The 25,112-nt window shown below is 40.3% G+C and overlaps 1 protein-coding gene across 21 annotated transcripts in view; it reads right to left on the reverse strand.

The window, feature by feature from the left end:
* NRXN1 (neurexin 1) overlaps window positions 1-25,112 on the reverse strand; it is a 1,119,427-nt gene that overhangs the window by 401,635 nt on the left and 692,680 nt on the right. For 2 of the 21 annotated variants that reach the window (XM_015536325.2, XM_042981376.1), the window contains exon 1: window positions 20,471-20,720. The exons of the other annotated variants lie outside the window; for them this stretch is intronic. In XM_015536325.2, the coding sequence (XP_015391811.2) occupies window positions 20,471-20,720 (250 nt within the window). Of the gene's footprint in view, window positions 1-20,470; window positions 20,721-25,112 lie in introns of those variants that run through there. 21 annotated transcript variants of the gene reach the window in all.

Here is a 25,112-nt window from a genome sequence, read left to right on the forward strand (position 1 = left end):
GGGGGGTGAGCTCTCCAGTGAGAGTCACTCTCTACAATGACAAAATTGTTCTATGCCTTTACCCAGGTGGTTATTACATGGGGGGAAAGAAATAGGTAAAAATTCTCCCATCAAATTCTGCCCTTTAAATTTGTACATTTTATCATATTTAAATTAGACTTCAATTTTTAAAGGAAAAATTGATAACAAAAAGGAAAACAAAGATCTTCAGTATACTTCACAATATTATAGGCTAAAGTTAGTACATATGTGTTCATATTTTCCTTTTAGCGTCCTTGCTTATTAAAGTGAAGCGATCAACAAGATTCATACAACAGAGCATCTTGAAGGGGAGGCCATGCTATAGCAGATGAAAACATCTCAGCACCATGGCTAACAACAGAGGAAAGGAAATATTTAACATTTAGTTACCTCACTCTCTTTCTCTACATTGAGATATTCTTAAGAACTGGAAACCCTGGGGGCGCCTGGGTGGCTCAGTCAGTTAAGTGGCAGACTTTGGCTCAGGTCACTACCTCGCGGTTTGTGAGTTCGAGCCCCGCGTCGGGCTCTGTGCTGACAGCTCGGAGCCTGGAGTCTGTTTTGGATTCTGTGTCTCCCTCTCTCTGACCCTCCCCCGTTCATGCTCTGTCTCTCAGTCAGTTAAGTGGCAGACTTTGGCTCAGGTCACTACCTCGCGGTTTGTGAGTTCGAGCCCCGCGTCGGGCTCTGTGCTGACAGCTCGGAGCCTGGAGTCTGTTTTGGATTCTGTGTCTCCCTCTCTCTGACCCTCCCCCGTTCATGCTCTGTCTCTCTCTGTCTCAAAAATAAATAAACATTAGAAAAATTAAAAAAAAAATGGTGAAGAAATTATTCCATTAAAAAAAAAAAAAAAAGAACTGGAAACCCTGTACTCATTTTCTACTAATTCTGTTACCCCCATAGCACTCTCAAACTCCAAGATCTATCTCACTGTGCTGTTAATAGCTTCCTATACTTCACTTGTGACTCCACAACTGCTTGCTTGGTCAACCTTCTGACACACCTTGTCTCTTGTCATTTCTATCAAAGTTATCTGACTAAATGCTGGTTCAATATCTCCTGCCTGTGGAAATACAAAAAAAAAAAAAAAAAAAATTCTCTGACATGTAAAGTCATCTCCATGGGATGGAGGGTAAAAAGAGACAAAAAATGTAATTAACAATAGAGAAAAATGTCAATAGATTTGACTACAGGAAAATATTAAATTCTTATATATTAATAGTACTGTGAACAAAATTAAAAGGAAAGTGATTAACTGAGAAAAAAATGTTACTTACATATACAATAAATTCAGTAAAGGGTTAACAACATTTATACACAATTTTTATAAATCTACACAAACAAAAGGAATACTCCACTACAGACTGGAAACCATGGTGAATAGGCAATTTGGTGAAGTAAAATTGGCAAATCCACATATGATGATGTTCAAACACAGTAAAAGCCCAAAGAGTGTAAAATAATTAAAATAATGAAATATCTCGGGTTTTGTTTTTTGTTTTTTGTTTTTTGTTTTTGGCCTACAAAATGACAAAGACTGGAAATGGTAATTATAACCTCCGATGGCCAGTGTGCCAGGAAATACACAGCACAGGAGATAATGTAAAACAATACCCTGGAGGAGTGGGGGTGGAATTCAGTTTGGCTATGAGTACCAAAAATCTAAAAATAACTATACCTCCTAATTTAGAATTTCCACTTGGTGCACAACACAGATATTTGTATTTAAGTATCATTCATAACAGCAGTGTTTATAAAATTTTTAAATGGAAATAGTCTAAACATCCAACAACAGAAGTCCTGGTGAAATACATACAATCTAGGTGGAATGCCATGAAGTCATTAAAAAGTTAGAGTTCAAAAAGAAATTAATATCAGAGAAAGATATTTAACATGTTCTTAACTTGAAAAAGGGATGCAAAATGGCAGACAGTAAAATAATAATTTTTAATGTTTAAAACTATAAATAAAAACTACTAAAAATGCCAAAATTTTAATAGTGCTTATAATTATGGATTTTTTTTCTCAGACTTCTGTGTTTGCCAAATCTTGTATAGGAACAACATATTTCATTTAAAAATTCAGTTACCTCTAAATATCTTAAGAGTGTGACAGAATTCAAAGACATACGAAGTCTCTCCTCTTCCTTCTTTCATTAAAAAAGGCAGAATATTAAAACAAGGCCATGTCCTCATGTTTTAATCTTGCATCCCCAAGGATATTCACATTTGAAAATCTTTCCTCCCAATACCTTTTCCCCACCTCCCCCAACCCCAACACTATTTTCTCTACATTAAAAAAAAAAATCTCTGTAGTAATATAAATTAAGCAAGGAAGCATTTAAAACTGTCAGCTTAATTGTGCACATAGGAGTTACGGTTGCTCTCAGTTCAAATAAATTTTAATGAACAAAGTAGCTCAAAAAGTAAAAGATATTCTCAAATTATAAGTAGACAACTTGTTCAGTTTCTCAGACCTTGTTTATTTCCATCGGAGTCACTTGGTTTAAAATTCTTCACAAGGAATGGCATGGATATGGTTGGATTACTCTTTGGGTAATTCATGAAAAAAAAGCTGAGAGGAAAAGAGTACTGAGCTGGGGAAGAAACCTGGAACTGAAGATTTAACCTTCCTGGGTCTCAGAGTCCTTGTTTGTAAAATTAGGGGTGAGAACTAGTTACTCTTTAAATTCCCTCTTCGTACTCCCAAATGTCTGATCCTAGAGATATATTCGTCATCTGTACAAAGCCAAAAAGAATGAAGAATGATAACCCAATAATGTCATTTTTTAGAAAGGTATAGATGATTTACGAAGAAGAAAGAGGAAGTTCATAAAAGACTTAACATTAAAAAAATCACAAACATTAAAGGAGATGAAACTTGGAAAAGACATTACAAAATCTAAAACATAAATAGACTATGATGAAATGTATGCTGAAACAATACCTGCCTCAAAGCTTTCATGGTCAAAGGAAAAAGCCTAACCATTAAAAGACTTTTTTACTTGGGGGGAAAAAAGGAGAAAGGACACCTTAGTTTGCATTATTAACTAAAACAAAAAAACAAACAAAAAAACCCACTTTCTAAGAATATTAGAAATATAAACCAAAGAACGCATAAACGGAAAAGCAAAAGGTGGAAAAGGAGATTGCAGACTAAATTTTTTTTAATTATCTGTGTGCATCTATCCACTTACATACACATGCGGATGACCCTCAAAAGTATACCTATGGAGCAGAGTTGGCTGAATGCAGGGACACCCTATTCCAAGAAAACAAGAACAGTGAGCCTTTAAAGGAAATCTGCTTGGGCACCTGGGTGGCTCCGTCAGTGAAGTGTCCAACTTCTGCTCAGGTCATGATCTCACGGCTCATGAGTTTAAGTCCCATGGGGGGTTGTGTGCTGACAGCTTGGAGCCTAGAGCCTGCTTCAGATTCTGTGTCTCCCTCCCTCTGCCCCTCAAACGCTCGTGCTCTTGCACACTCTCTCTCTCTCTCGAAAATAATTATAAATAAATAAATAAATAAATAAATAAATGGGATCTGCTTGTGCCCTTTTTTTTTGTATGAATACTTTTTATGTATAACAGTCCTACCTAGCAGAAAGACTTAAAAGACGATAATGTGTTAGTATCCTTGTTAATATTGTTTAAGAGCAATTGATCACTAATGTGATATTAGGTTTGAGATACTTTCCCACACCATTCTCCCTGCATCCAAATGACATTCTTGTGTCCTCTGATATAAAGCAATCACTTCCTAATTGTTCATTAGACAATATGTATTGGAATTTTACAAAGAGCTAGGTAAAGGCCAGCCGGTGAAGATAATACTTTGATAATAGTATGAAGTCATTCCCCCAAGAGCTGTCCAGGAACAATTTACATTGGAATCTTAGAAATGCAAATTCTTGAGTCCCACTCCAAATTTACTGAATAGAATTTCTAGAGGTGCAGCCCAGGCATCTGCAATTTCAATAAGTTCCCTCAGTGATTCTGATACAGTTTAAATGCTAAGAATCATTGACTTACATCAGCTTAAAGCATTATGATTTCTTAAGTCTCTGGATCACATATATTATTAAAATGTTTTTATTCTGCCTAAATATAATTTACATAGCACTTTACAAACATATGCCATTTATTCCTCACATAACATGGTTCAATAAGGACAAGGATTGTCACTTTTATCCCATTTTAGAGAGGTCATCCAGCTAGCAACTGGTAGACACCAAATTTCATGCTCTTTTAACACACAGCAAATTTTAATGAAAACTATCAAGACACTAAAGAATGGTAGAATCACAGTCAATGGGAGAAATATTTAGATGTTTCAGGCTATTTATATAGCTCAAAAATAATAGTGTTGACTGTATCTTTAGTAACAGTAACAGTTCCAAGTAACAGTATGAACATATCATTGTTTATCAGTAAGGAGGCTTTGTAGTAATCATTCTATAAACATTTCTGTACCTTTGAGTATTTACTGTTGGACATTATATTAGGTGGTATAGCTATAACAAACACCATACTTCCTGTCCTCAGGAAATTTAATCTAGGGGAATTAGAGGGCTGTTTTGAAAATGTAGGGAGTGTTTCTACAAACACATATTTTGAATGTATCTCAGCATGATCTCTGAACTAAATGGTAACACCTGGAAGCATTCACTTTTACCTAGTTGGAGAGCTCTCTGCTTCATAGGAATGCTAACCATCTTGCCAGCTGGGCATCATTTTTCATACTACTAAAAGCAAAATACATTCCCAAAGTGATACTCTTTTTGTAAATTTCTTTGCCATCTTTTTGAAGAATCAAATGCTTTAATTATTAAGTTTTTTTTAATGTTTATTTATTTTAGAGAGAGGGGGAGTGGGGAGGGGCAGAGAGAAAGGACAGAGGATCATCGCTGACAGCAGAGAGCCCAATACAGGGCTTGAACCCACAAACCGTGATATCATGACCTGACACAAAGTTGGATGCTTAACCAACTGAGCCACTCAGGTGCCCCAATTATTCAGTTTGGACAGAATATCTCAGTTTTTCAAGTGCTCTTAAATAATTCCATACAAGTAATTTGGATATTTTAATTATATGTGGTTTCTTCTCACTGCTCATCTAAAAAACATTACAGCATTAGTTAAATAAAGATATGTCAAGCTAGAGAGTTTTCCCAGAGTTATGTATACTTTTTTGAGTTATTTCAACAATGATAAAAAGTCAATAAAAGTTCATTCTTCAAGCTGGAATTCTCATTTCTTTTCCAAAAGACAAACCCTAATAAGCAACAAGAAAATTAAACCATCACACTGGTAAAATATATTAAAAGCCGATCTCTAATATTGACCATCTCACTGTAGGGGCCAAGGACAGGCTGCCCTAATGTGTCACTTTTGGATATTAATTATTTTAAATAAAAGTTACTTAAGAGATAGCCAAAAGGACACTCAGACCCCCGCTATTACACTGAAAACAGGAAATAAATCTCCCATGTAAAAGGTACCCTCTCAAGACAGGAGGTAAAGAGATATCCTTATCACCAGAGATAGGAAATTCAGGGCCAGAAAGGTTATATAAATAATCCTTGTTACTTTTCACTTATTTACTACCCCAGCCCAGATTCTGTTTAGAATTTTTACTAATTGAAGCTCCTAAAGTTAAGTTTTCTTTGTCCTGCCAATTCTTCACAGATTTATTGTCTCTTCATCTAAAAAGTATAAAAATTAGCTGCCTTGGGGCACCTGGGTGGCTCAGTCAGTTAAGTATCTGACTATGGCTTAGGTCATGATATCGTGGTTCATGAGTCTGAGACCCACATCAGGCTCTGTGCTCACTGTGTGGAGCCTGCTTGGAATTCATTCTCTCTCTCTCTCTCTCTCTCTCTCTCTCTCTCTCTCTCTCTCTCTCTTTCTCTCCCTCCCTCCCTCTCTCTGCCCCTCCCCTTCTCATGCTTTCTCTCTCTCAAATATAAATAACTTAAAAAAATTTTTTTAATGTTCATTTATATTTGAGAGAAAGAGAGAGAGGGCAAGGAGAAGGGCGGAGATAGAGGGAGACAGAAACTGAAGCAAGCTCCAGACTCCAAACTGTCAGCACAGAGACCAAGGCAGGGCTTGAACTCACAAGCTGCAAGATCATGACCTGATCAGAAGTTGGATGCTTAACTGACTGAGTTACCCAGGCCCTAAATAAACTTAAAAAATAAAACAAAAACTGCCTGCCTTTGTCATTTCTTTATTCATTATTTGGCTTCAATTTCATTACTGGGCCTTCATGCACACATAATAAAACTTTGGTCTTTTTCTATTGTTAATCAGTTTCATGTAAATGTCATTATTTGTCCAGCTGGAAGACCTTGAAAAGTAGAGGAAAAATTTTCCTTCCCTTCATCACCAAATACGCAGTTTTTTTAATTTTATTTTTAAAAATAAATACCTTTTCCCTGTAGCCCAGCAGATCTGTAAGACTCAGTTCTTTCAGTGGTTCCTTCCCAGAATCCCTACTGAATCATTAGGTATACTCGTCTCCTAGGGTTTCTATGGACAGTACACAAATACTCTGTGTTCACCTACTTGCATGGCAGAAGCAGCACTGGCCTTTGGGAGCTAGCATACAGTGTTTTAAGTCCCAGGTCTCCCATTTATAAACATGTGATCAAGTCAGGCCACTTAATGTGAACGAGCCACATTGTTTCCCCAACTGCAAAGTGGGGCAAAACCTGCCACAGGTTTATTGTATGTATCATGTAAGAAAAAAAAACATGAGAAACCATTTTTAACAATTAAGAGCACTACAAATGTGAAAACACAAATGCAATCAAACATCTCCCCAACCACCAACAGGACACTGGCCAGTTTTCTACAGAAATGTGTAGAGAAGGAAGGTCTGTGTCTGTCTACTCCATTTGATGGTGTAAATGAAGCCTCTGGTATGTCTGTAAAGCAGTGGTAGGGTGAAAAGGAGATGTATTTGACTTCTCATTGCTGCTGCTCTAGGACATTGGGAAGGCCTCCCAGAGGCCTGAAAGAACAGGATGCAGGCAGTTTGAATTTTAAAGCCCAAGGCAACAGAATGGATTTGACTGTCTCTTTCAGGCCCTGTGTCCTGTGGGAGTCAGTAAGACAATGTCCCACCACAAGTAGCAGGCACTTGATAAGCATTGTTGACTAATGATTGGTCTCTGCATTCTTGGCACTCTTAGGACAGTGATTTGCCAGCATAGAATGTACAAACACCCACATTTGGTAATAACCTAAATATCTGCATATTGTGAATGAGGAGGCTGAATGAAAGAAATTATGTGAAAACAGAAAGTCAGTTCCCTACATGTCCCTCCTTTATCATTTTCTCTCTGCAGATAAAGGACATTTAACAGTGAGGATATCAGGGCTTCCTAAAGGCAAGGGAAGGACAGAGCACTGCCCTGCTCTTTGAAGGTTTTTTGTCTCTGTGTGTTTGTCCATCACTCAGGAGTGTGTTCCTCTGTAGTACCTTAAAGCCAGCATCCAGTAAGCACAACATCATGTTTTACAGCTAAACTAAGAATGAGTTCTCTGTAGAAATTATGTCTCTGCTGAAAATTGTATCTCTGACTTCTAAACACCTACAGTGCTATAGTGCAGACTGCCAAGGCATGTTCACTGGGCCCTGTTTTATGAATGGCAGGCACTCCATATGAAGAGTCTCCAGACTCTCCAAAATACTATGGAATGCATGAATGCATAAGGTAGGACTTAGACTCATATGTCATAAGCCCCAGAGGAGCCAGGCAATGCTTTCTCCAGGAACATTCTTCATTATCTGTTATCTAGAAAGTCATCTTCATTTAGGGGAAAATTCAAGCTGCCTGGTTTCATAAGTTAAACTTGGTGGTGGTACTCATATACCACAATAAGAAAACCTTGGGGGAAGCGCAATAAAGACAATAACTTTAACTTTATCAGCTGCTTATCTTAAACATGTCTTGCTTTGTCTGAAATACTCACTTCAAAGCATTTCTTCACACTTTGGGGTATGAAAGTAATGGGTCACTCCATAAAGTTACTCTATCTCAAAGGCTACATCATCCCAGGTGATCACATACTTGAAATAAATGTGCTTCTGACCATCATGAAATTTTGCCTATCACACAGTCCCTAAGACAGCCTCTTTTTAGAAAGGATAAAAAAAATCAAGCATGGATATTAAGTTCCTGTTAAAACATTCATTTATTTTAGGAAATTCGCTAGCTACCTTTTAAAAGTAGGTGATTAAATTACAGTTGCGGCATTTTCATTTGATTTAGTATTCTCAAATGCTTATGTTCTGTTTAAATGCTAGACTCTTAGCATTTGGCTACGACATAAGCAAAGTGGCCATTGTAAAAGAAGTGACATAGCGATTCTGGGCCAGGAAATACTGTTTCTCTTACGGAAATCTCTTTCAGCTGTAATATAGCCAGGTAAAGTTGGCTTTGTGTTTGCTGACATTTTCAGAGGCTGATTGGGCAAAAAAAAAGTGTATGCTCATTTTCCTAAGTCTCTCATCATCATCAATGCTCTCTCCTCCCCCACCCTATCTTAAGGAATCCTCATCTAAATTCAAAAAGAAATTTCTAAAGAAAACAAAGTCCAACACTATGATGCATCAATAGCTTTTATAGTTCAGCCCTGATGCAGTGTTCCTGGTTTAACTCCCAAAGGAAGAGAGGGCATAAAAACTGTTGGTTTTATGCATATCTTCTAATTAATATCTGCACCATCCTTTTTTGGATGAATCAAATGCCAGGAAAGGATCTCGATTTCAACCCCTTGTCTTTATCCACCAAGTTGATCTAGCATGATGAGAAGACAATCTATTTTAAAAGACTCCAAGGATAATAGTGTTTATAACTAACTTCAGTCTTTGGTTTTTTTCCTTAATGGAGTCTAGGGGAGAGAAGACCCAATGTTGGAAAGAGGTTAATCTATTACTGGAAAAGTAGCCACCATTTATCAGGTCCTGTGTCAGATGATTATATAAAGTAGTCTTCATGACAGCCCTACAGAGTAGATATTATAGGCCCTACTTTACTCTCAAGGAGGAAAATCTTACTCTTGAGGCACAGAAAGGTTTAGAAACTTGCCCAAGGTCATTTAGATATAGATACAAGACCTAAAAAAACAAACAACAACAACAAAAAACCCAATCCTTTATCTCATTATGGAATTCCTAGAATTTCAGCAGTGTTAATATAAGTGGTATTAAATTGGAGAAACAAACAAAAAATCTCTAAGAAAAATGTAGCTCAAACTTCAAAGCATTTACCACCTATTATGAATGATTTCCCAACTTATAGTCTAATTAGAAATGACTGGCAGATGGGCACCTGGGTGGCTCAATCAGTTAAGCATCTGACTTCAGCACAGGTCCTGATCTCACTGCTAGTGAGTTTGAGCCCCGTGTTGGGTGTAGAGCTGAGGGCTCAGAGCCTGGAACCTACTTTGGATTCTGTGTGTGTGTCTCTCTCTCTGCCTTGGCTCGTCTTCTCTTTCTCTCTCTCTCAAGAATAAACATTTAAAAAAAATAAAAATAAAACAAATGACTGGCAGAAATCCTTAAATTTTTTCTGTAGTCATATAATACCATGCCTAAGAGAGAGGGAGACACAGAATCTGAAGCAGGCTCCAGGCTCTGAGCTGTCAGCACAGAGCTGGATGCTGGGCTCTTGAACTCGTGAACCATGAGATCATGACCTGAGCCAAAGTTGGATGCTCAACCGAATGAGCCACCCAGGCACCCTTAAAAATATACAATTTTATTTAACCATTTATAGAAGGATTCTTGTCATCTCATAAGACTATAATCATAATCAGATAAAATGCAACTGTTCTTTTTTAATTGTAAATCATGGCTGCACTTGCAAATTAGTCTATTATCACAGCAGATCTACCAGTTTGGTGGGGAATGTATTTGCCAACTAGAATGAAAGAAGTTAATAAACATTAATAAGCCTCTTTAATCAATCACTCCTTTACTCTTGGTGTGGTGGTAGATATTGAGATTAATAAGTCATTCAAGGGGCACCTGGGTGGCTCAGTCGGTTAAGGGTCGGACTTCGGCTCAGGTCATGATCTCACGGTATGTGAGTTTGAGCCCCACGCGATCTCATGGTATGTGAGTTCGAGCCCGGAGTCAAGCTCTATGCCAACAGATCGGAGCCTGGGGCCTGCTTCAGGTTCTGTGTCTCCCTCTGTCTCTGCCCCTCTCTCTCTGCCCCTCCCCCCGCTCACACTTTCTCTTTCTCTCTCTCTCTCTCTCTCTCTCTCAATAACAAACATTAAACTAATAATAAATAAATAAAAATAAGTCATTCAAAACAAATAAAGTGATGAGGAAGGGAGGCACAGGAAGCCTCCTGATGCCCTGTGTAGTTAAGGAGCACAATGCATAAACACAAATTGGCAGATAAGGATAAGGTACTAAACCTTCAGCGAATGACTTGCTGGAAATTAAAGTAAATCCAGATAGTCATCCTTGGTTGCCCCCCTATGTACTGCTGGTGATAAGAGCTGGAGGAGAAAATAAAATGCTCAGTCAGGATAAATGAGGCTTGTTGGTAGCATAATGCAGGGGTTACAAACATGGGCTTCCAAGTGAGCCTGCTTGGGTTTAAATCCAGGTCCCAGAACTTTAGTTTTTATAATCTTGTCATTTCTTAACCCCAGTGTGCCTTAATATCCTTGTGTGTAGAATGGAAGATTGATATGAGTACTTCATAGAGTGTTGAGGATTAAATGAGTTGATATTTGGTTAAGGGATTAGAACAGTTCCTAATGTATAATTAGGACTAATTGATTAATAAATAAATAAATGATGTAATTGGCCATTTACCACCACTTTCATAGCCCTGGTTCTTCTCTGCACAGCCTTTTCACTGGGATAGAATAAGAAATAGTGAAATACCTCAACAGCATCTAAGTCACTCCATTACTATAAGCCAAGAGCTGAATTGATTTTTTGTGTAAAGATAGTTAAAATTTTAATTTTATTTAAAAATAAGAGCAACATCTTATGTTTAAAAATAAGATTACTAACACAAAGGTTTTATAACTGGCAAGTTCAAGTAGACTATTGGTATATATTTCAATCATCACAAAGGTACCCAATCAATACCTCGTGTGTATACAAAAACATAGGCTATTGTATAAAGATGTTTGTCAGAGATTCATTGGCAGTATTCTACTTTTGATTATGGTATGATAAGTTGTCCATTGTAGAATCAAACCTCTATTATCTCATTTAGGACAAGTCCCAAAGAGAAGAATGAATGGGGAAACCAAATATATTATTTGCATATATAACAGCATGTCCAATTAACCACTATGCTGAAAGATTAATTTAATGTTGATCTTATTCTGCCATATGCTATTACTCTGACAGTAGCTGTGGAAAATGACTGATACAGAGTATTGCCATTCTGAAAATGTTAAAGGTACACTTCAAGGAAATTTAGTCTAGAGTGTTAGAAAAGTTTCATTACTTCAACTCTGGAAAGGTGTAATGTAGAAAATGATCAATTTTCAATGAGTATGTTAGGCATAAATAATCCAAAATGGCAAGATTTTCAGAAGTCTATGTGAAATACAAAATAAATAGACTAGCAAATAATACCCTTCAAGAAAAAGAGAAAGCTCAATTTCTGTAATACACCTTCTAGGCAAAAATTCTGAGATATTTAAACTCGTCATGATCCAGTCCTATTTCTCTATAACAGATTGTAACATACTTGATAATGAAAAGGTAATGACATATACATTGGCATGGATATAAACTAGAGAATTTATCAGATTAAGAAAGGCAAAATCTTGAAAAAAAATAAAAGGAAAACTCATCAGGAAAACTGCATACTTCTTTAAAACACCCTGCTGCATACCCAAATGAAAGTGCTAACTGGATACTCTCAGAGTACTATGACATTGAACTTCCATATTTGCTCTGAATATATTTTTTAGAACAGCACTGCAACCAGAGTGATGTGCTTTATTCTGTGTAACTATCCATACTTTAGATAATCCGATCTTAAAGTAAAATTAGAGATTTCAGAACCCTAAATCATCTCAGTTTTAAGAAGCATCAGAAATACCACTTCTGTTTAGCAGCCCTGCATCCTGTAGTCATCTAGAAAAATATGCTATGATGACCAGATGGTAACTAATAGCCAAGACAGGCTGAACCACATAAATAATTACATGTACCAATGTTAGTCCAATGGCAACTCATATAATCAAAACAACTGTGCAGAACTGATGTCCAAGTCAGTAAATGTCACTGCCGTATATTTTACCACACAGTAAAAATTACTTCTTTAACATTTACTTAAAAGTTTTATTTCTAGTAACTAATCCCCAGACATATTTCATAATACTTTTTGCACCAATATAGTTATATGAAAAAAAACCCACACCAAATATGTACATGACTATATAGCAAAGTCCATAATGGGGTCACATTATATAATACATTTGACCTAGAGATCCCATAACTAAAAGGGGTCTAGTATTTTTACTTTCTCTCTCTCTGTCTCTGTCTCTCTGTCTCTCTCTGTCTCTCTCTGTCTCTCTCTCTCTATCTCACACACACACACACACACACACACACACAAATGGCTACCAGATTCATACAAGCTTCATGTAAAACAATATGGACATAACCACATATCTTGGAAGTACATTGGAGAAATAAACTGTCTACACTACTTCAGTTCCAATCCACAAATCCCATAGATATCAAGTTCACAAAAATGACAGACAGCAGTTTATTCTTATCTGCCTGTATACTTAGTGATTAACAGAAAATTTGCTTAGTAACCATCATCTTTTAGTGATAAAATGTTTTTATTATAATTGCTACTATTGATTAATAATATTATTTGTCATGGAGTATAATACTTCAAGTTGAATTTGAAAATGCCCCTTATTTATGAATCCATACCCATCTTACCACCCACTCTCAGCCAAGTATCAGAATGTAGTATTAACTATAGTTTCTTCTGCCAGAATGGAGATACAAAATTCATCTATGTAGTCACTTGAAATTCTTAATAACTATATCAGTTAGCTCCCAATTCTTGGCCAATTTTCTTCTTAATGAAGAAACTTTTTTTTTTTCTTGAGAAAGTAAATTGGAAAATGACGACACTAGGACAAAATTCAGATCTTCTAAATTTAAATGCAGTATTTTTTTAAAAACCTTGCCTCTTAACATACTATAGTGGAAAAGCAACAGTACTGCAGATACTTATTAATTAAGTGACCCTGGCAGAACCATTGCCTCTCTAAATCTGCTTCCCTGTCAGCAAAATGGTTATCATGAGCCCTGCCAGGGTTATGATGTTGATTAAATGAGACACTTTACATGAGGGCTCTGTGGAAATGTATACTTAAAATATAGCTGTTTTTACTAAGTTTCTGTCTAAAGCTTGAGGGAATTCATTCTTAGATGATCCACATGGAGAAAAAATCTTGCATTTTGTGAGAGAAAGGAATATTTAAAAGGCTATCACCAATTTCTGCGCAGAGAGATATTTGACACCCCATACAGACCAAAAACAAAAACAAAAACAAAAAAACAAAAAAATAAGAAACAAACAAAAACTGGCGAAGAAGACCAGGTAAAGGAAACAGGTGCCTTTTCTAAGAGATATTCCTCAGAACCTCAGCTGAAAGGCAAGTGTCCTGATCCTGGCCCCCCACATGGTTCCTGTGCACATAAGTAAGCCATTCTAACTCATGAAGAGGACAACACAATGGCTTAAGGGACCTGAAGACAATCTTTGCAAAAATATCTCCAGTTATGGTATGTTTAGGATCAATAAGCCTCTGGAAAAAGACAACAGGAGTATGAGGATTTTGAGATTCTTTTAATCTAAGGAATCTTAGAACTCAAAGTTGGAAATGATCTTAGTCCAATTAAAAATATGAATGACAAAAAACAATATAAAAAGCCATGCTCAACATTATTGTTAAGATCATAGCACATAAAATAACCAATTGTGTCTTTTACTAAGAATGAGGCACACAATGTTGTGTAAATGAGGCACTGGCAGCTGTCTATGAGGATAAACACCATCACTGGATGAATCAGAACTGGAACTCATGTCTCCTGGGTTCAAGTCTGTTTTTTCCACTTCATGTTGTCTTCTCCCTGAAATCTCTTCTAATTTTTTAAAATTTTATTTTATCATGGTAAGAACACTTAACATGAGATCTACCTGCTTAACGAATTTTTTTTTTTAACATTTACTCATTTTTGAAAGACAGAGCATGAGCAGGGGAGGGGCAGAAAGAGAGGAAGCCCAGAATCCGAAGCAGGCTCCAGGCTCTGAGCTGTCAACACAGAGCCAGATGCAGGGCTCGAGCCCACTGGCCATGAGATCATGACCCGGGTTAAAGTCAGACACTTAACTGAATGAGCCACCCAGGCACCCCTTAACAAATTTTTAAGTGTGCAATACAGTATTGTTACTATAAGCACAATGTGCTACAGCTGTAGCACCTATTCATCTTGTACAACTCAACTTTATGCCCACTGATTAGCAACTCCCCAGTCCCTCTTTTGCCCAGCTTCTGGCAACCACCATACCCTTCCCGATTCTATGAAGTTGACTATTTTAGATACTTCATATAAGTGGAGTATTTGTCGTCCTGTGACTGGCTTATTTAACTCAGCATAATGTCCTCAAGGTTCACCCATGATATAACATACCAAAGAAGTATGTTCTTCTTTGTTGAGGTTGAATAATATTCCCTTATATGCATGTAGTATATTTTCTTTATCCATTCAATGAAAATCACACTGAGATATCACCTTACACCTATTAGAATGGCTATTATCGAAAAGACAACAAATTTTGCCAAGGATGTAGGGAAAATGAAATCCTTGTACACCACTGGGAGGAATCCAAAATGGTGCAGGCATTGTGAAAAATAGATGGAAGTTCTTTAAAAGAAACACACACACACATACACACACACAACAAAGCAACAACAACAACAACAAAACTATCACATGATCCAGCAATGCCACTTTTTTGTATTTATCTGAAAAATCTAAAATCAGGATTTGGAAGAGATATTCCCACTCCCATGTTCATTAGAGCAGTCTTCAAAACAGCCAAGATGTGTAAACAACCTAAATGTCTAATTTTTTTTTAAACAAACATTTATTTGGGGCCTATTATAGTCTGGGCACTTATCAAACCCATGGTCTCATTTATTCTCCACTGAGATATAACTGATATTTTCATTTTACAGACTGAGAAAACAATCTTAGTGAGGACAAATAGTTTAGTAAATTTATACGATGCTAGAAAGTGGCAGCGGCCAGATTTTCACATAGATATGCTTCTGTGAATTATCTTCACCAGATCAGGCTGCCTCAATTATTTTTACAGCGGCATGAATCTAAGTCAGTGAAGCTGCTGTCTTAAATACATTTGCCTTATCTCTTTTTGAAAAATAAAAGACTTTATATTTTGTTAGAAGAAATATACATAGCAACTTAGTGAAAGGCAATTATGCAAGGAGCCCTTTATACAACATTAATATTAAAGGACAAGGTAACACAATGTAGATAAAATCCACTGTGTTGATGTTTTTATAAGATCATTTCATGTTGAGCATCAGATGATTGCTACACACACATAAACTTTATGTTTTTTGCCTTTATGCTCAGAGGCTATTTGTTTGTAAAGAACATGTTTTGTTTGTCTGCTTAAAGATTAACTGTTTCTAACAGTAGCTTGGATTTTTGGAACTAAACTGTAAATTTTCTGATGGTCCTGCCTTGGGTATCTTGCTCCTCCTCCCTTACCTCTATTCCCATTATCCCAATTACTATCCGGCCTTCCATGGTACCTGGTGCACAAATACAAAAACATGCACATACTATATATTTTCTGAAGCAATGGATGGACAATCAACAAAAATAAATAAACATATTAAAGTGGAGGGCAACCAAAAGTTACCCTCGAGTCTTGGATTACTTGGACCATGATTTATTAAAAACTTCTTCTAGAAATATTACCTGACCGTCTTATCTAAAATAGCATTACAGTGATGCATGTTTTTGTCCAAAAAGCCAAAGTAAGAAAGAGGTGTAAGGTCGAAATGTCTCCTTCAGCACAATATTCATAGCCAAAAATGTTTTGGGTCACACGTATGAATTAATTACCAGAAAAGCTAAATTTTTCTTCAATGCTAAGTGAAGTATATTGCAAAAGGTTTTGCTAACTTTCTTGGTTGCTAGACAAAGGAGCAAAGGGATCGGTGTATCACTGCAACTTTCGTCCCTGAGAAAAACAAAAGAAAAACAAAACCCTCCTCAGCAGAATCAATGAAGTGACCAGTGGGGCATCAGTGAGGTGTCATCAGCCTCCCTTACAGCATTCATTGTTGTTACTACATGTTGGAAGCAAAATGCTATGCTCTGGTCCTTGCAATGATTTCATCTCCAAGAGATCAACCATTAAAGCACATGGTGGACCCTCTCAGTTGCTCTGGGCTATGGGCCACAAAGCCTTGATTCTAATTCCTCTTTGACTTTGATCAGAGATTTGGCTCCATTTTCCAGGGCACCTATGGTGTGCTTCAGTATCCTTATAAGGAAAATGTTAAACTCCCTCCAAAACTGACTGGTCCTCAGAGAAGTTAGTGTATGTACAGAAGTGCCTCAGAAAGAGAAATGTTATAAATTCAAGATATAATTATTATTCTTATATAACAGCACTGGGCTACTTCAATTATAAACCACCCTTTTAAAATCTGTTAACATTCCCTTCTGGGGAAGCCCTTTTGCCCTTTAATATTATAAGCTAATCATGACAGTATAATTTCTGGAGCTCATATTTGTGGGAGGAGAACGGCTGGCACTGGTAGGTTCAATTTTATGATGGCTTTCTCCTTCCTTTATCTCCGAAAACTACTGAGAGGCTCTAAGCTAATTTTTGAAAGTACGCAGAGGTTCCTAGGAAAGCCAAGAGTGGATATGGGAACCTGAGCACTGCGCTGACATCATTCTATGTTTGGCACAAATGGCACATTGCTAAAGAAATACTAACTGAACACACTGGTCTATTCTGAACTCTAGCCTGCTTTAAGTAGCATCCTTAATTATAAGCAGGCTTGTTTTTTTAATCATATATAGTCACACAGCTCTCTGTTTTTTAAAATAGAAATATAATTTTTTATGGAGGTGTTTTTCATCATTTATATTTTTAAGTATATGCAAAATAAAAATGGGATTCTGTGGTGATCTCAAAACCTGCTTCTTATATGCATTAAAAAAAAAAGAAAAGAAAAGAAAACCTCATCATAATCTCTGCAACTGGGTCAGCTTGCACAAAGATGCTCAGGGTAGCCATAAGCGCTTTCAGCACCCTGCAATCCTTGTAAGTGACACCTCATAATAGTGCAAATGAAGCATGGCAAGATGAGAAAATGAAGAAGAATGAACCTGGATAGTCGACCCAGCAGTTTTCAAAACATAGAGAGGTTAGATTCAATTTTATTCCCTAAAATACACCACACATGATTTTTCTTTTACACATTCGAGCATATACGGTGCTTTCCCTATTAAGAAAAAAAAAAAATGCTTATGATTCCAAGAAATTCTAATACAAAAAACAGGCTGGCTCATTTGTTCATCAACATATGTATGTTTTCAATAGTCTCAAGTTTTGAACTAAACCTCATTTACACCTGCCTTGATTTTTAGCTAGGAATTTACCCTATCGTCAGTCACCTTTGCTCTTCCCCTTCACCCTCATCTATTAGGCTCAAAGATTATTTCCTTGTGGGCCCTTAGTCTAATTAGCTGAATATTCGGACAGTTTATTGACCCAGCAAATTCAACATCACCTCTTTCTTATAGGTTTCTTTTAAGCCACCACCCTGCCTGCCCAGCTCTCAGCCCCTCTCCATCCCCCACCCCTGAGAGGCTTATTTCATCTTTAATGTTCCTTGATTGTTCTCTAGCTAGAGTTAATTCCCTCTCTTCAAGTAAGGAAAGGGATTAAAGTATGAAAGATTCACACCAGCTTTTATTTGGTGGAGAATGGCTGCTGACAGGTAAGTTTGTTACTCTGATTTAAAAAAAAAAAAAAAGAAGAAGAAGAAGAAATCAGAGAGCTTCATCCAAAAGTATGTGTAAAGAGGGTGGAGAGAGTTTCAAAAACAAACAAATATGACCATACAATATAACCTTCAAAGGAAAGAGAAAGTTCTCTGACCCAGAAGAATAATACCAACCACTGCCCCCCACTGCCTTCTATCCTGTCTCTTTTTCAATGATACATGCTCCTAGGTTTTCATTCACATACAGAGACAAGCAATGTATTCTGGAGGGAAAAAGAAAGAAAGAAAAAGAAAGAAAAAAAAAATGTTTGTAAAGACCAGCAGACGGCGCCTGACTGGGGTAGCAGCTGCAGTGGTCTGGGAGAGGAGCGCCCCGCTCTGCGGCAGGGCCCCTAGACGTTCTCGTCTCCCCATTTCCCCAGGGTGCTCCCCGTTCAGCTGCCTCAGCCCTCGGGAGAGGCAGAGCCACAGTAAAGGAGAAGTTAATATGCACAGGAGATTTTTAGCCAAGTACTTCCCACTGGTACAATTAGGCACCCCATCCCCTCGAATACCCCCATCTGGCTCACCTCACCTACCCATGCTCTGTCTGCCCCTCCCACACCCCCACTGGTCTCCCTCCCATGGGACTCGCCCAGTCGTGCACAAAGGCAGGGCAGTGGGTGAGAACTGCACCAGGTAAAAGGAGCAACAAGGTCCGGGAATACTGTGAGCAAGTGGTGAGAGCAACAGAAACTCCGTACTGTTTCACAGGGATCTAGCCCCTTGGCTAGTCTCAGCTCAGAAGCCCAGGTGTGGGGCATCATCCTCTTTTCATCCTAGCCACTCTTAACTGGAGAAAATTCTTGAGAGGAACCGGGGGAAGGAAGGGTGGAGATTCCTAGGACCTACGGTGAGGTAGGTCTCTAAGCTACTCCTAAAGAGGAGTTGTCAAGAGGATTTGTTCTCTCTTCAGTGAGGTTAAGCTACAAGCTAACCAGAATTGTCCTCAGACAGGAAGCCTATCCCTGGGGAGGAGGGCCATCCAGGTATAAGCAACAGCTGTTCAGGGGAGAAGAATTCCCCGGGGAGAGGGGCAAAGGATCTAAAGCTGAATGAAGTCTGAAAGAGGAAGGGGCCCTGCAAGGAAAAGGGGGCAGGGGAAGGGATAGAAGTGTCCCCAACTTTTACCCTGTCTTTTCAAGTGGAAGACTTTACTTACACTGAGGGAGACTAAACACTGGTAGTGGGAAAGCCTCCCCAAAACAGTTTGATGCTTTATTTATTGGCAGTTCAGGGAATCTGAAATAGGCACTTCTCTGAAGATGAGAGGAATCTGGCCTTACGTTCTCCGCCACTCTGGAGAAGAAACCTACCAACCAAGGCTTTTCTCCACACTCTGCTCTTTACAAAGGAAGCTGAGGTCAGGAGAATAACTTCACTCTACTCTAACTTCTCCTCCAGGCAGACCTCCTGGCTTAGACCAGCCAGCCTTGACCCACCAGCCCTCTCTGGGAAGCACTCAACTCTGAGGAAGAAGGCAGCAGGCCCTCCTTCATTCATCCCAACAGCCTTCAAAGAGGATCCCCAGGGAGATGGGTTTGGGTAGCCAAACCTCTCCCTGCCCTGTTTAAAAACAAAACAAACAAACAAACAACAACTCAGTCCAATCACCGAGAAAGAGAAGTGTGTATGTGTGGGGATGGAGCAAAGGGGATGGTATTCAGAGGTCGTCTCCGAGCCTGGCAGGGGGCTGGCCGGCAGCGGGGAGGGTGCCTCGGTGACCATCCTACCTTCTCCAGTTAAGGGAAGAGGTGGATGCTAAAGCAATTGCATCCTGCTGAGCGAGTCCTGGGACCACAACCGCTTCACTGTCACTGCAGTCTGGGCACACTTTGAAGGAATGTGCGAGCTGGAACCTCTCCCTCCCCCAGGCCTGGGAAAATGGGCAGGAGGTGGGGCAGCACACACAGCACAGACAAAAGGTTCTGCAGAGCCCTCCTCTCTGTGGCGCTCAGGTCCCTCGGCTGAGCGCGACGCCCCATCCGGCCACACCGAGTGACCTTCTGGCTAGCAACGCCCCCTTCCCGCGGGGCCCAGGCGCCCGGCCAGGGACGGTCGTTAATAGGCGCCCACATCTCTCCTCCCGGCACCCCGACAAGAAGCGCCCCTCCCACCCCTCACCACAAACACCCGCGACGCCTTCCCCCAGCCCCTTTCTATTGTCTTCAAAGAGATAAGTGGCTCCCACCAAACACACCCAAATGCACCTCCCTTTCTCGCGCTCCCATTTCTCTGAGCCTTAGGGGCCAAGAAGCGAGCGCAGGGCTGGAAGGGAGGAGACAGGGAGTAACCCGCGAGAACTTGGCACCTCAGACCCACCGTGTCCGCCTCGCAAGGATGCCGGTGACCTGTAGATTGCAATAGGCACTGAATGATGCTTGCTGCTGCCATGGAAATGGTGGATGTGGTGCGCTCCCAAACTGGACGCCCCCCATGCCACTCCTAGGAGGCCGCTGAGGGTGAGCGGGACTATCCAGAGCAGGGCCAGGCGCCCCCCTGCGCCGCCGCCGCCGCCGCCGCCCCCGGGCGAGCCCAGCTCGGCGCCGCACCGGAGCATCCTCTGGTACATGGCGGGGCGCCCGCCGAGGGGCAACCGCCGCGGGAGGCAAAGTTTGGGGCGCGGGGAGGGGCGAGGGCGCCGGAGAGCGGGCGGCTCCGGGTGGGCTGAGGGGCCGGCCGCCTCACCGCGCCAGGGCACCCATCCTCTCCCTCCTTCGGACAGTCTTCTCGGGGTCCTGGAGTCCGCCGTGCCGTGCGCCCCAAAGAATCCGAAACATAGCCGAGGCGAATGCAGCTGATGGGGGGGCTTGTCCGGGAAGGCGGCCCCGGGGAGCAGCGAGCGCGGAGCGAGCGGCTGCTCCCAGATTTCCAGGGCTCCAGGTTCTCGAGAGATACTCCCAAAGAGTTTCGGGCGAGAGTGCGTGCCGGGGGGTGGGGAGCGGGGAAATTGTTTAAAGCTCCTCCCGGAGGGTCCTCACTTCTACATGACAGCCATCCACCGCGATTCCACTAGGTAAATCCATTTAGCATCGTGTGTGGGGACTGGGGAGGCTACTTCGCCGGCCCGACCTCCTTTCAAGGGAGAAGCAGACCCCATGGAATCGAGGCGCCCCTTCCCTCCATCCAGCCCCGGCCGGCTCGCCCGATCGCGCCAGCCTCCCCCGGGCAGCGCGCGGAGCAGCGGCGCGCATCGCCTGCTCCCGAGGCAATCCCCGCGTCCGCCGCCTCCTGACACTTACGCCCGGCGAGGGGTTCAGAGGCAAGAGTGCACCTTATGGAGGAAGCGGGGGATCGAACGGGGGAAAGGGAGCTGAGCAAAAGAGGAAGCAGACGAAGGAGTGGGGCGGGGGTGGGGGGGGGGGAGAGAAGAAAAGAAAAAGAAAAAAGAAAAAAGAAAAGAAAAGAAAAACCACACACGCTGGCGAAGCGAGGGGCTCTATGCAAATCTGCAGTCTCCAAACAGCAAATCACTGAAGCTCGGATGCAATGCAGAGGACGAGCCTATGTAACGAGGGAGGCTGGTCTAGCTTCCCACAAAAATCGCCCTGCTTTGCCTCTCTCGTGCATTCTCCACACATCAAAGGGACACGTGTACTGCGATGCGGGGAACACCTAAAAAGCAACTCTCCCTCCTCTGCCAGGTGATCCCTCCGTCTGAATTACAACGGCAAATGGCACCCTTCCCCTACCCCTATGGTTTAGATGTAACCAGTGTCTTGAGAGCTCTTAAAAGGGAAAGAATTCGGCTCTTTTTATTGGACCAAACTTGTTCTGCCAGGTGTTCAAACCCAATCTTCTAAATATGGCTTGACACCATCTACTCAAGCATCAGTTTTGGTGATCTGTTAATTACACCTATCACTCATAACAAAGAGTCCTCGATCCCACTACAATACCATATCTCATATAAGGCAGTGGAAATGCAGGGAACCAAAACACAGGAAGAGGAGGGAAAAAAAAAAAAGTGACTCCGGCAGCCAAGGGAGAGACAGAAAAAGAAAGAATGAAAGAGAGGAAGAAGGAGACAGGTGGTAAAGAGGAGGAAAGCAGAGGAGAGAAATAGTGTGAATGAGATTGCTTGTACTCCAAGACCCCCTACAGAAGCCTAGCTGTGATGATCTTTTGTAAGGGTGGAGTTCCGCCTTTCTCTCATGCTTTCTCATAAGGAAAATAGCACTAGGAAATAAAAATTCCTAAATCTAGTGCCTCCAAGGAAGAGAAGATGTTTATACCCTCTTGGTGAAATGCAGCATCTTTAACTGAAAGCTGCATGTCCTGGATGGGAGACCAGCAAAGCCAACATGCACCTAAAAGTAAAAATCTAGGACAGCAAGTGGAGTTGGCAAGGAGGACCACAGTCAGTGGAGGCTAGCAGACAGGATTTAGGACTATGACTAAAATACTCCCCTGGTTTCCAAAAGATGACAAAAACCATGACATGTCTAGTGGCTGAACATTTTGTCTTTATTCCTACTTAAAAACAAAGGAAAACAACTCTGAAAAAGCACTACTTCTCACTGGCTCCTCACTGTCTATGTAATCCCTTAAATCAACAAATACAAAGTCATGTATCAGGAAGATAAAAAAAAAAAAATGCTAGGAGGATTTGATTCAAATCAGCCATTCACAGAAGTGGCCATTTAGACTTGTATATTGCATCCTAGTTCCTAGGGTCCACCCTGGGATTCTGGTGGTCACTGTGTAACCACAGTCCAGGGGCCAACAAATCAAATCTGTAGCAATCCAGCATCTCACATTCCTGTCAAGTTTATGTGATTCTAACTAAAAATAATAATAATGATTCTTCAGTAGTTCACTAACTGAAACGGCTTAGCCATGCTAGAGAATATGCTTTTATCTTCTTAAATACACCATGTCTCCCAACTTCCCACAGCTGCTCAAAGAGCAACAGAACCCAAATTCAGCACCTTCCACTGTGTTCTGTTCCCACCCGTACCCCCAGGCCATTTCCTCTTCATTTTGTTATTTTTCAGCATGTGTATTTTAATTCATTAGCCAAGGGTTGTGAATATTCATTTTTAATACATCAAGTAAGCTTCAAAAGGAAAAGAAGAGGAAAACCATCCTGACAGTATGGAGTTAAGACTCCTGGTAATACTTTGATGGAGACATCTCACAGCGTCAGTATGGACAGAGTACTGGATTAGGACGTAGGAAACCTGTGCTGCATTCTTGGCCCTGCCATTTACCGGTTATGTCACATTAGTCACTTGGCCTCTCCCTGAGGCTCCATAGCTTCCTTTATAAAATAGTCATGTTCCTATCTTTCCTAACAATCCCACAGGGCAGGAAGGCTATAACGCAATATTTAATGTGAGAGTACTTTAAAATATATCATATGCTCCCCACAATTAAGGCGTTATGTCTCTCCTCCCATATAGGTCTAACATATTTGAGCTGATTAGTCTGCATAGTTCATTCATTTCCCTTCCTCTATTGGAAACATAGAGTACTGTGTGCTCATATGCTCATATGTGGTGTAGATCTGTCCTTCCCTCTCCATCCAGATGGGAGATTCCTGAAGGGGAGAGGAGTCAAGTCTTCATCTGTACTCCCGTGAGTGCTGAGCATATGTGAAATATAAATTAGCCTCTTGGTGCATACAGTCAATTCTTATTATACATCGTACTTATGGTCTATAAAGTCACTACAGACACTGAATTAGGGAATACTGAACCGTTGCTCCTAGGGCTTAGGTTCCTACAAGCCTCGGTCACAGCATTTTCATCAACCAATCAATACATAACCTCATTTTATGTGTTTTTTTTTTCTGTTTAAAGACATCTTATTTAATATATTTGGTGTCTCATTAACACTGAACTCAGCGTCAACATCACTAGAATTCAAACCTGAATAAAGTTTATCTAACGTACCTACTTTCTTTGAAAGGAATATGACAGCCTTCTTAAGCTTAGGAACATTAGATAGCACTTCAGCACTATGTTCAAGGGCCATTTTGAACAGCAAAATCACCAAAACCAAAACAAACAAAAAACACAAAAATGTGAAAAACATGGCACTAAATAGAACACAGAAAGAGCACTCGTTTATAGTATAAGAGCTAAAACGAGAAGGCAGAGTGTTGCCTTGTTTGACCTCAGCTGGAAGCTGGGTGTTAGGGACTCAAATTTTTTGCCACCCTGTGCATGTCTGTTAATGACCACCATAGTGCCACTATTATTGATTCGGGGGTTACAAATTTTAGTAAAGATGTGAATTCATATCTGAGATTAATGAGGATTTACTGAGTTTGTTATTCTCTTAAAAAATAGAGAAGGATGGAGCTGGGACTTTGGACAGTGATTTATATAAATTAAAGCCATAGGAGTAGAGTAAGTAAAGAATTCTGATGAACCTTCCCAAGAGCATTCCATGAAGAAGAGGGTCTCCTTCCTGTCTCACATTGTCTCCAGCCTAGGGAGATAAAGGTAGGGTTAGGGAAAGGATAAGCCAGAAATCTCAGTTTTACGGGAGTCTCAAGAGCTAAAGAGGAAATATTTACAGCTGCCTTGAAAGAAGAAACTGTAGCTGCAGTTTTCAGGCAGATGTCTAGGGCACCTTCGCGATACCTGGGAGGATTGGGGTGGATGCTGTGATAGTGATGCTGCAGTACTCCTTACAAATGGTCATAATTTGGTGGAATAAGGGGCCATTCTCTGCCCAGAGAATGGTGGAAAGTCTTGTGAACAAACTTTTGCCCAATCTGACTGGTGCTTATTCATTCTGTCTCTTCAGCTGGTCAGTCCTTGTGGTTGGAACTGCATTATTTAAAGGAAACTGAGGCAGCCTCTAACAAATTGTTGTCAGGTGAGTTTAGAATTGGTTGGAGGAGACATGGTGCTTGGCTGCTTATAATTTACTCTTAAATATTTCAGCATAAACAGTGTAATATAAATGTGTATTAGTGTTCTGTGTCCCAGGAGAGTCAGCTGCCTTCATC

Source organism: Panthera tigris, chromosome A3, assembly GCF_018350195.1.
Source record: "Panthera tigris isolate Pti1 chromosome A3, P.tigris_Pti1_mat1.1, whole genome shotgun sequence".
Classification (NCBI taxonomy): Eukaryota; Metazoa; Chordata; class Mammalia; order Carnivora; family Felidae; genus Panthera; species Panthera tigris.